Source organism: Strongylocentrotus purpuratus, unplaced genomic scaffold (assembly GCF_000002235.5).
Source record: "Strongylocentrotus purpuratus isolate Spur 01 unplaced genomic scaffold, Spur_5.0 spur5_scaffold_2, whole genome shotgun sequence".
NCBI lineage: Eukaryota > Metazoa > Echinodermata > Echinoidea > Camarodonta > Strongylocentrotidae > Strongylocentrotus > Strongylocentrotus purpuratus.
Window position 1 is genome coordinate 22,411,585 of NW_022145605.1, and position 10,654 is coordinate 22,422,238.

General features: G+C 38.3%; 1 protein-coding gene across 1 annotated transcript; it reads left to right on the forward strand.

Annotated features, from left to right (window-relative positions):
- The first annotated feature begins 254 nt into the window (after positions 1–254).
- LOC115918233 (glutathione S-transferase theta-1-like) lies at positions 255–10,441 on the forward strand. Its single transcript, XM_030991987.1, has 5 exons — positions 255–503; positions 5,408–5,495; positions 7,369–7,525; positions 8,778–8,945; positions 10,223–10,441. Exons 1-5 carry the CDS (start codon positions 392–394, stop codon positions 10,370–10,372), a joined length of 675 nt encoding a protein of 224 aa, XP_030847847.1. The 5' UTR covers positions 255–391; the 3' UTR covers positions 10,373–10,441.
- The last annotated feature ends 213 nt before the right edge of the window (positions 10,442–10,654 follow it).

The window sequence follows — 10,654 nt, forward strand, 5'->3', positions numbered from 1 at the left end:
ATATAATGCCGGTAGATTCAATCAGTTTAATTTCCACCATTTCAGCGATCTCGATTCTCGCTCTAACATTCAAGAACATGGTAAAAGAAAGGAGGGAATGTATATATATATCAATGTGAACACATATATTTAAAAGAGAAACAGCTTCCCTCCCCTCGGAGCTATACGTGTACGTCTTTATTAAACCACCCATTGTATGCACAGACTGGGCATGCATGAAGCTCACGCAAACCATGGTTCATGCGCAAACACTCTGCACTCTATATCACCTCCCTGGTCAGGATAAACATCGACTGCCGTGTCATTGTATTTGTCAGCAGTCGACAGGTAAGGAACGAAGCCACACGTATCGAGTAAGAACCAGGGCAAAGTCTGAGAATTCAAAACCACCATGACAATCCAGCTCTACGTCGATCTGAGATCTCAGCCATGCCGTTCTCTGGCCATCTTTCTAAAGTTGATGGGCATTCCACATGAGCTCCAATACATCGACCTCTTTACGGGTATGCTCTTTTCGTTGTGATTTGTTTTTTGTGAATGAGTGGCTATGAATACCCATTTAAAGAGCATCGTGTAATAATGGACCAAACACAAAATCATCGGGGATGAAATAGACCATTTTAATGTATAAAGTGTCTCATATAAAATACAATTAGTTTCTTTGATGATCATATTTTACCTGACTGTTAAGAAAGCATGTATATGCTTCAATAATCAACCAGGGTACCGATGACTTTATAGGTCCTCTCCAAGGCACTAAGTAATGCGAATTAATGCCTAACGAAAGGGCACGAGCTAGAGTATTGACTTAGTTTTAAACCCGGGACCTCGATCGCGTTTACGAGACCACTGCTCTACCACTGAAAATGATTGTATTTCGATATTCAGAATACAAATTGCATGCATGATTAAGTTGTTGCTAGGTATATAGGCCCAAGCAGAATGTCTTACCCTGCCAAAGAATTACACGTAATATATATGCATTTGCGTTCATACTATTAACATACAATTATTTCAATACAGGTGTATGAAACATTTGTATTGAGGCACCTCATTTGGACGTATGCATTAGCTTTGGTTTAATATATTACGAAAATGGTCTATTGTAACACGATCACAAAGACTTTCGAAGAAAAAAACTTCATTACACTGTTGTATAACCCATATATAGTTACAAGTTCTGATTATAATACGTCCTTTTCCTGTTCGCATGTTCCAATAGGGACAAGGTTATTTGGCCTTTAGTATTATTTCTCGAAAATCTTTGGGTACTTGTTTTGCGTTCATTCTTGCTTATTTAGAAATTTTCCTCTTTGGAATTTAATTATTTGACCTCGTATAAATTTCAACTTTAATACATTCTTAATTGCCTTATCAAATTTCATGAAGAGGAAGTTATACAGAACATTTATATTTGCCCAGCATAAAACAGTTTACAGGGTTAAGGTTGTAATTATTTTTCTTGAACCACATCTTTTTCTTTCCGCATACATCATATATTCTCATCAGTTGATGAAAATAGTGGGTTACATGTATTTACCAACAAATAAAAAGTATACAGGAGTAGGGGTTTTCTTTAAAAGCCTTGCATGACATCGATTAGGAAGCGATGACACCTCTCCTTTTCTCCTGTTTTTAGACCCGGTGTTGTCATTCTTCTCATGTGGTGATTATTTGACTATTATTCAGGTACTCAATAAACCATTTTCGTAATGTAATCAAAATGAATGCATACATCTTTCTTAAACACATCAGAGATTTCTGCTTGGAATCCAGGAAACAGTCTTGGTCCTTTGTTAAAGGTCTCTGAAAAGATTCCTCCGGAATTCTTGCATTAACAGAAAAGGGTGTCGTCTTTTCATAGGATAGACAGAAGGCAGAAATACTAAACGAACAATTCCGTTTAGTCTTCACGACGGAGAACTTACAGACTCTACCAAATCTTCCTCAGTATAATATCTCTAGTGTGTAGAAAAAATCTTCATACAAACTTCAGGGATTGAAAAACTCTTGGAGAACTTAGATCGAAAAAAGCCACCGGGGCCGATGAAATTTTCCCCCGTTTTCTACTAGAGTTTTCTCATGAACTAGCGCCTTTTCTTGCTAAAATTGTTCAAGCATTATAGACCAATATCTCTCACTTCTGTATGCTGTAAACTATTAGAATATGTTGTACACTCTCATATAATGAATCATCTCGAGTCGTACAATGTACTTACTAAATTTCAACATGGATTTAAGAAACAACTAATTTCAAACCACGCATGACCTTACCCTTTCCTCCGAAAAACGGACTCAGACCGACCTACTTGTTACTGACTTTTCTAAAGCGTTCGACACTGTGCCCCATCCTCGTGTCCTCCTTAAACTTAATCAGTATGGAATCAATGGGAAAACCAAACGGTGGATCTCATCTATCTTACAAGATAGGTACCAACGGTTAGTATTGGGGGGGGGGAGAACATTCACAGTGGGTAAGGGTTTTGTCGGGCGTTCCCCAAGGCATAGTACTGGGACCTTTACTCTTTCTAACCTATGTTAACGACCTACCAGACGAGGTATCCTCAACTGTACGACTATATTAAAGCTGACGACTGTATTATATTCTCTGACATTAAAAATCAACTTGACGCTACCAGACTACAGGACGACCTGGACAGACTTTCTGCATGGGTGAATAAGTGGCAAATGCAACCAAACCCCCCAAAATGTCATGTTCTAAGATTTGCTGCTTCTAGATCTCATGTTATAACCAAGTACACTATAGGAGGTACAGTATTACAGAAAAACTTCTCTCACTCATACCTTGGTGTAGAAGTCTCCCGTGATTTAAAGTGGGATACACATATTTCGAACATAACATCATCTGCCAATAAGGTTAATGGATTCCTTCGTAGGAGCCTCATATCATATACTAAACAAACTAAATCCGTAACTAACACAATACTAGTCCGTTCAATCGTAGAATATAGTTCTAGTGTCTGGGACCCATATTCAAAATTACATACCCATGAAATTGGAAAAGTACAGATAGTGGCAGCCAGAATAGTATGCAATGACTACAAATGACTACAGGCAAACTACAAGCGCTACAAAACTTATGGGAGTAGGCTAGGACCTGCTTTCTACCCGAAGGTAAATTTCGAGGGTCTGTATATTGCACAAGGCCTTGGGGGAACTTGGCCCTGCCAGTGTCTACTTGCGTCCAGCTACCCGAGCCACCAGATCCATACTTCGGGAAACTTTTTCAATACTCCACCCGCACCAATTGTTTTAAACACTCTTATATTTCACGTACCATCAAGGTCTAGAACTCACTACCCCCCGACATCCAAATGACCTCAGACACCGACACCTTCAAACTACAAGCGACCAAGCCACAATGACTAAATATTATGCAACAGTGCGCACCCCCTCATCCTCCTCGTTGTTTCCCAACGGAACGTTGAGGAGTATACCAAAGAAGAAGAAGAAGAAGTGACTCGTTAGAAATCATTTCAGTCACCTGTTACGAATAATCGTATATCAATATTCAGAATGCGAATTGCATATATTAATTGCTAGTTTGCTAGGTGTTATAAACATTATGGTTTGTCCTACCTAACATAACGGAAGGTATATTATTCGCATTCTGATGATTGAATTACAATTATTCGTACCAGGTAAAATAATTTGTAACTAGGCACTAAACAAAGATTGGTGCTTTAAACTTTATTACATTACGAAAAATGACCGATTAAATGCAAACAAACATGGTTTCATCTGCGTACCTGGTATCGTGCAAAATGCCAACTCATCGTTTCAGCAGCAATCCTCTTTTCCTCTAGTAGACAATGATCAAACTGTGTACAGTATATATATATATTGTTACGCAATGTAAACAGGACGGAATTGAAAAGGAATTGCTTAATTAGTTATGCAATCGTGGCAAAGTCCAGTTTCGAGCACCTGGAATCATTGAGAGTATATAAAGCATACACGATATGAGTCAATATGAACACTTAACGCCGAAAACATTGCTTGTTATATATCATAGCATAATGTTTATGCGTATCAACAATATCAAGGTCTATATAATTTGAAGGAAATTAGGACTGGGGGTTGCGATGAAAAGAAAATTAGGAATCGAAAAGAAAAAGCCCGTACATGGACTTTCCAGATGATTCTTTTCTTTTTCTTTTCTTTTTTAATAACGGGGTAATAGCACAACCCTCAGTGTTATTCGATGATGATGAGGAGGTGTCCTTATCGGGATATGGCCACTCAAGTTTGTTTTATTCTGTTGATTTTCCTCACCACTCCTTTCCTTCATGATGTTTGCTGATCCCCCACACGCCCCAGTCAAACCTCCACCTCGGTCCGGGGTCTTAACCTACCGACAGTCAATAAAATCATGACTATTTTATTTGGAGGTAATGTAATCATCATTATGTCGATTACCATTCGGTTGGCTTTTTCTTCTGTGTCGACTTGTCGAGTGTGACTAAGGTGGATTATTTTGGTCATCGCTATACTCTCTTCTTTTCTTTTTAAGCATCAATGAAAGAAAATATGACTGGGACGATACACGGAAACAGTACACAAGTGCTTTCCTTTTGTTTTCCAGGGCTGGTCCCATGTCAATAATGTGATAACAGTTGAATAATTCGGTCTAAGTTTAGAAAATATGTGGGATCCGAGAAAAATAATGCTGAATATTCATTCTCATAAATCGACTAGCATACGTTCTACAAAGACATAGTTTAGGTCGTTATCATCGATTGTCCTCAAATCGTTGCTTTGTATAACCATCAAAACCTGTTGGATATTTTTTCCCTTGTCCTTCCTAATCTTTTTCTGTATGGGCAGAAGTATTGCTATAGTCATTCGCAATCTCACAAATGTAAATATTTTCTTTGTACCCGTCTTAGTATGGAGTACTTTGAAGATCATCTTGTTTGTCAAACCTGTCTGAGATCAGTCAGGACATGAACAGATTCTCTGTTTAGCGTAACTAAGATCATATTAACAACCACCTGACCTCTCGTTTCGTGTAAGCTCTTTCTCAAACACTGTGACTGTGCAGAACTGCCTATTGTGATTCTTGTAAAAGTTCCTTTGCTTAAAATCTTCCCCTATTGTGTCTTTAACAGTCCATAACATGATAATACCAATGCCTTGGAGGAATACATTTTCAAAGGAATACGTGTTTACATTTATTTTAGAGCGAGCACAGAAGTCCAATACGAGAACAAGTTCTCTCTCCGGACAGTTCTAGGGCTAAATAAATAAGCATACACTTATGAATTATAGGTCGTGAATTTCCTATCATCGTCCCGTTAACAATCCATTTGGGTAAAAATGTTGCCAATGACAAGGAATTAAGAATAACCATTTACATGTAAACGTGTTTAATTTTATTTTGAAGGCGAGCACAAGAAGCCAGAGTACGCGGACAAGTTCCCTCTCCAAGTAGTTCCAGGACTGAAAGATGGCGATTTCTACCTCGGTGAAATGTAAGAATTGTTTCTTATTTGCTTTTCCCTGCCCTGCGTGTGTTTCTTACGTGACCTAGATTCCAAAGGTCTGTACTGTAGGTGTCAAGTGTATTGTATCATGACAATTGTAGGAATAGTGCAGAAATAGAAGCGCTATATAGGCCTAGAATGATAATAATTTAAAATATAATATATAAACATAAACAATATAACTCTTGCACCTAGGACGTACCGGGAGTGATAATAGAAGTAAGATTAAGATTAGGAGTCATAGTACGTGTAATGGAAGTAGTAGTAGTAGTAGTAGTAGTAGTAGTAGTAGTAGTAGTAATAGTAGTACTATAAGTAGTAGTATAAGTCAAGGTAGTAGTAGCAGTAGCAGTAGTAGTCATGATAGTACATAACAGTAGAACTACATGTAGTAGCAGTAGTGACGATGGTACCTGTAGTTGTAGCAGTAGTAGTAGTAGTAGTATAGTACTAGTAGTAGTAGTAGTAGTAGTAGTAGTAGTAGTAGTAGTAGTAATAGTAGTAGTAGTAGTAGTAGTGATAGTGGTACTGGTGGTAGTAGTAGTAGTAGTAGAAGTAGTAGTAGTAGTAGTAGTAGTAGTAGTAGTAGTAGTAGTAGGAAGAAGAAGAAGAACAACGGTCGTCTTAACTTGAGGTAAAGGAAAGGTGTATATATCAGAAGTAAGACCAATTCTGAACAGCAAAAAATAACCTTAAGAGGAACCTCACCCAAAATAATCAGTGAAGGTATTCTGATGAGATGTATTCCTGCCCTTTGATGTACGATATTCCTTACGAAGATGAACAAAAGATATTTTAATGAAGATATTCTTGGCATGATGTGATGCGTTTTAGCATGACGTGGGCGCAGCCATTTTCTTGAAAATGTGACGTACCAGTTGAAGTTGTACATGCATTAATATCAGAGATGCCAACCAGTACGATAAAAAAAAAAAATTTAACCCGTAAAAACAGCGAATCGCATAGAAATTTGTTTTTGCTTTACTATTTTCTCATTAATTTTTAATGAAAGAGTAAACATTTTTCTGAAATTTTACTGGCCAGGGCCCGACGGGCCAGTGGTAGTGTCGAGTTTTCGTGAAAATCTGATTTTTCTCTCCTCAATCTGATTTTTTAGGATACTCAGTTTGTTGTTTTTGGTGTCAAAGTGTTGGCATCTCTATATGCACCAAGCTTTAGCTGGAAAGACCTTTGAAATCGAAACTTAGGAAAATCAAAGCTTAGAAGTTTGAAATTACATTTAGTGAAAATTATATAACAGATGAACAATTGTAACTAATTAATTTAAAAATACTAAATATAGCACTTAACAAATCTATTTCTATTTATGAGAAACCTGAACCTCAGAAGAGCACAAGTTATTTGTGCAATTTGCGTTCTGGGAATTGCTATACAAAGGACAATAGCAGGTGAATGAATGCTCCATCACCACTCACACCTGGGGGGGGAAGCATCCATAAATTTGAATATATTTACTTGATAAATGACCTCACATAGTACGCCACGTTTTTAAGAAAATGGCATTGCCCTGAGAAATTGTTTCTGAGAAAATATTTATTTGGGTGAGGTATTGTATGACCTTTTGGGGTTATCTCCCCTATATTTGTTTTGACTACACGTTCGCAGAGTCGCTATATTCCGTTCTGTGTTTCGTATTTTGACTTTTTCGTTCGTAGAGTCGCCATATTTCCTTTTGTTTTGTTTCGTATATTGACTTTATGTTCGCAAAGTCGCTTTTCGTTCTTTACTGAATTGTTTGGGCTATTCTCTTTGCAGGTTCGCTATATTCCGTTCTTGAATTCTTTTCGCAGGGTGGCTCTGTTCCGTTCTGTATTTTTTGTTGTGTCTATTCTTTTCGTAGGGTGGCCATATTCCGTTACCTGACAACCAAGTATGCCGACAAGATTGAGGATCATTGGTACCCTAAGGACATGAAGTCTCGTGCACGTGTGGATGAGTACATCGCCTTTCATCATACAGGCACTAGGGGCAAGTGTGTTGCTATCTTCGTGGCTGAGGTATATAGAAACTATACGTTGTGACGTATCAAGTATCAAGTATCAAGTTTATTTGTCTTCCAGAAATCACATGTTAATACATGGCTCACATATAATACAGTATAAAAGTACAATTTAGAGGGGGGAAAAGACGAGGAGGCATTGGTTGAAGCACAGCTTGTTAGGTTGAGGCAAGTCAAATGCCCAATAGTTCATTGCCGGTTAATCGCTGGGAAATTAAGTTTTTCGAGCAAAAGCTCTGCATATTTATTGATGAGCTTACTTGATCGTGATAAACATTGATTTTTTGCAAGAAAAAACTTTTTTTATCGGCGATAAACTGCGTTTTTTCGATTTAATGGTCATTTTGGCCTTGGATGAACGTCCTCAGAGGTTATGTTTTCTTTACAATGCCATATTTCCCGTCTTTCCCTGCCGAACCATTTCCACCCCCGGCCATGAACCATACCTTCATTCCGGCCGGCCGGCCACTACCCTTGTCTCCCCTCTCTCTCTCTCTCTCTCTCTCTCTATCTTTCTTTCCACCTCACTCCACCTCTCTTTTTCTCTCTTATCTCTCTCTCTCTGTCTTCTTCCCGGTCCCCCTTAATTTATCTTTATCTGTCTCTCTGTCTGTCTCTCTCTCTCTCTTTCTCTCTTTCTCTCTTTTCATTCTTTCTGCCGAATACATTATATCTTCTCAAACAATCCGAACTTCTCTGTAGTAAAAAAAAACTTGTACTCAGTACTACTGACATCCTGTACCCCCCTTTTTAGCGAAAACTCTGTGTTTGATCAACCTATTGAAGCAATTGTTGTGTTTTCACTGCCCCTCTCCCCGCCCCTCCTCCACCTTCATTTGCCAAATACACTGTCAATGACTGTATATAATGAAAAATATTTTTTTTCAAATCGTTAAACAATGTTAAATCTGAGATGCATGGCCATAGGTGTTTTCAGTGTCTGTGATATGGAGTAATAATGAAGCCCTAAAAGAATTGCGCTTCAAAATGATCCTGAAGTGACTCAAAACAGTAAAAATCTTTGAGTGACCGGTTTTACCATCAGCCAGGCGATCGGCTTGTAAAAGTCATGGGGTTTCTGACTAACCTAAAAGTTTATAATCGTCATTGCAGCATGAGCTAAATCCAGAATTATGTTTTAGAATCCGAGAAAATGTTACCGAGTCACTTTAAGGAAAGTGTTTTGCCACGCTATAGAAATATTGGATATAAATTAACAAATTGTAATGTTTTTATTTCTTGGTTGGTAGGTACTGGCTCCTGCTTTTAGTGGGAAGCCAGTGGATCAGGAAAAAGTCAAGACTGACGCAGAGAATCTCAAGCAGAGTCTCGACAAGATCGAGAGGAGTTTCCTTAAAGATAATGACTTCCTCTGCGGCAAGGAAATATCAATCGCCGATATCATGGCTGTGTGTGAGGTAATGTATACCTTTGTAATTTAAAGGCCTTTCTTGAAGTGTGTAGTAGTCTAGTGGATACGTCACGAAATTATGGATCTGACACTTACTTTCCGGTTCGAGTCCCGCCGCAGCACTAGCTTCCTTTGAAAAGACAGTAATCTACATTTGCTACCCGCTACTCAGGTGTAGTAAATGGTTACCTGGTGTCTCAATTAGGGCAGTTGGGCTAAAGCAATATATGTTTGGTATGGGGTCATGAATTTGATTCAAATGAACGTATTGGAAGCACACGCGATTTTACAATATTTAATGACCGTTGAGCAGTTGAAATCGAGTCTGTGATGAAATTATAAATAATAAACTCTTTATGTTGTGTAGCTCCCTCTCAATACTGATATTACTTTAGCTTTAAAACAATATTCCTTGACTACAATCGACTGATTTGCAAGTCCCGTTTGGAAAGTATATATCAGAACTGCATATTCTGATATCGATCTGGTCGCAGCTACCATGGAATGGTCTTTTAGGCGCTATTTTAAATTTACCGGTGCTATATTCAATTTCAATCTCAATTATTAGTATTAGTATTAGTATAAACATCATCATCATCATCATCATCATCATTAATAATTTACCTGATATTGCAATCAAAAGGATCGCCAGTGATTGTTTAGGAATTAGGGATAAAACCCCCTCCCTTCAACTTACATATCAACAACTCTGGAACAACCTGCAATTATTAGTCGGCAAGACAGATTTCCAAATTATACTAGTAAATGTTTTCTACCCGACATTTTCTCGCAAATTAGTTTTTCATTAAATAAATCGAATTGTTTTAGCACATAGTTCATTCAAAAAGTGATAACCAATGAATGCATCGAAAACGGCGTAAAAGCCAAAGTTCGCCAGTGGGGGTGGTGGCTGAAATGACTTGACCAATTATCAATTTTCCAACTTCTAATCTGTATTGTAAATTGAAATAGTAATTTTGTCATTAAAATATGCTAGATCTGTATTTGTAATTCAAATAAAGCACCTCACTGGTAGCGGTTGCCCAAATACGAGGGGGTGGGTGCCTTGTGTCAGGTGGCGGTTAATATGGTTAATTTTAAATATTCGGGGCAGCAAACCCCCCCCCCCCCCCCCGATATCCCGCCCTCCACGTACGCCTGTAATGATAGACCTGTCAGAAACTCACACTTGGCAGAAGATTCACAATCGTGTTTTTTGTTTTAGTATTTTGTCTGTCATATAACATCTTCTTTCTTTTTCTTGTTGTCAAACTTTGTCTACAGTTTATGCAGTTCACTGTGAATGGTCGTGACATCTTTAAAGACAACCCCAAGATGAAGGGATACATGGATAGAGTGAAGGCTCGTCTCCAACCAGCTTTAGATGAGATCAATGCTAAGTTATATGCGTGGAGGGATTCGCACGCGAAGTAGACTTTCCGAAGATTGAGATTATGACCCGTTCTCCTTCTGAAAACAAAACTTCATTTCGTACTGCCATCATTAAGACCCAATTCGCACAACGATCCTGACATCAGGTTTCAGCCAACATCGCAATTGTATAAATGGCGAAGTTGCAAAGCTAAGCCCTGCACCGTAAGGGCTCATTCAGACATGACGCAAAGAGCACCCGCAAACAAAAACCGCCGTTGTTTTTTGAGTTTACAAGAATGGCAACTTATAGTACGCACAACAAAAGATTTGCGCCTATTCACT

What these genes read in the sequence shown, in the direction of transcription:
- LOC115918233 (XM_030991987.1), top strand. Translation starts at nt 392, where the DNA reads ATGACAATCCAGCTCTACGTCGATCTGAGATCTCAGCCATGCCGTTCT. An exon ending in GATTTCTACCTCGGTGAAAT is followed by an intron (nt 5,496 to 7,368) that starts GTAAGAATTGTT and finishes TTCTTTTCGTAG; the next exon opens with GGTGGCCATATTCCGTTACC. An exon ending in TTGCTATCTTCGTGGCTGAG is followed by an intron (nt 7,526 to 8,777) that starts GTATATAGAAAC and finishes CTTGGTTGGTAG; the next exon opens with GTACTGGCTCCTGCTTTTAG.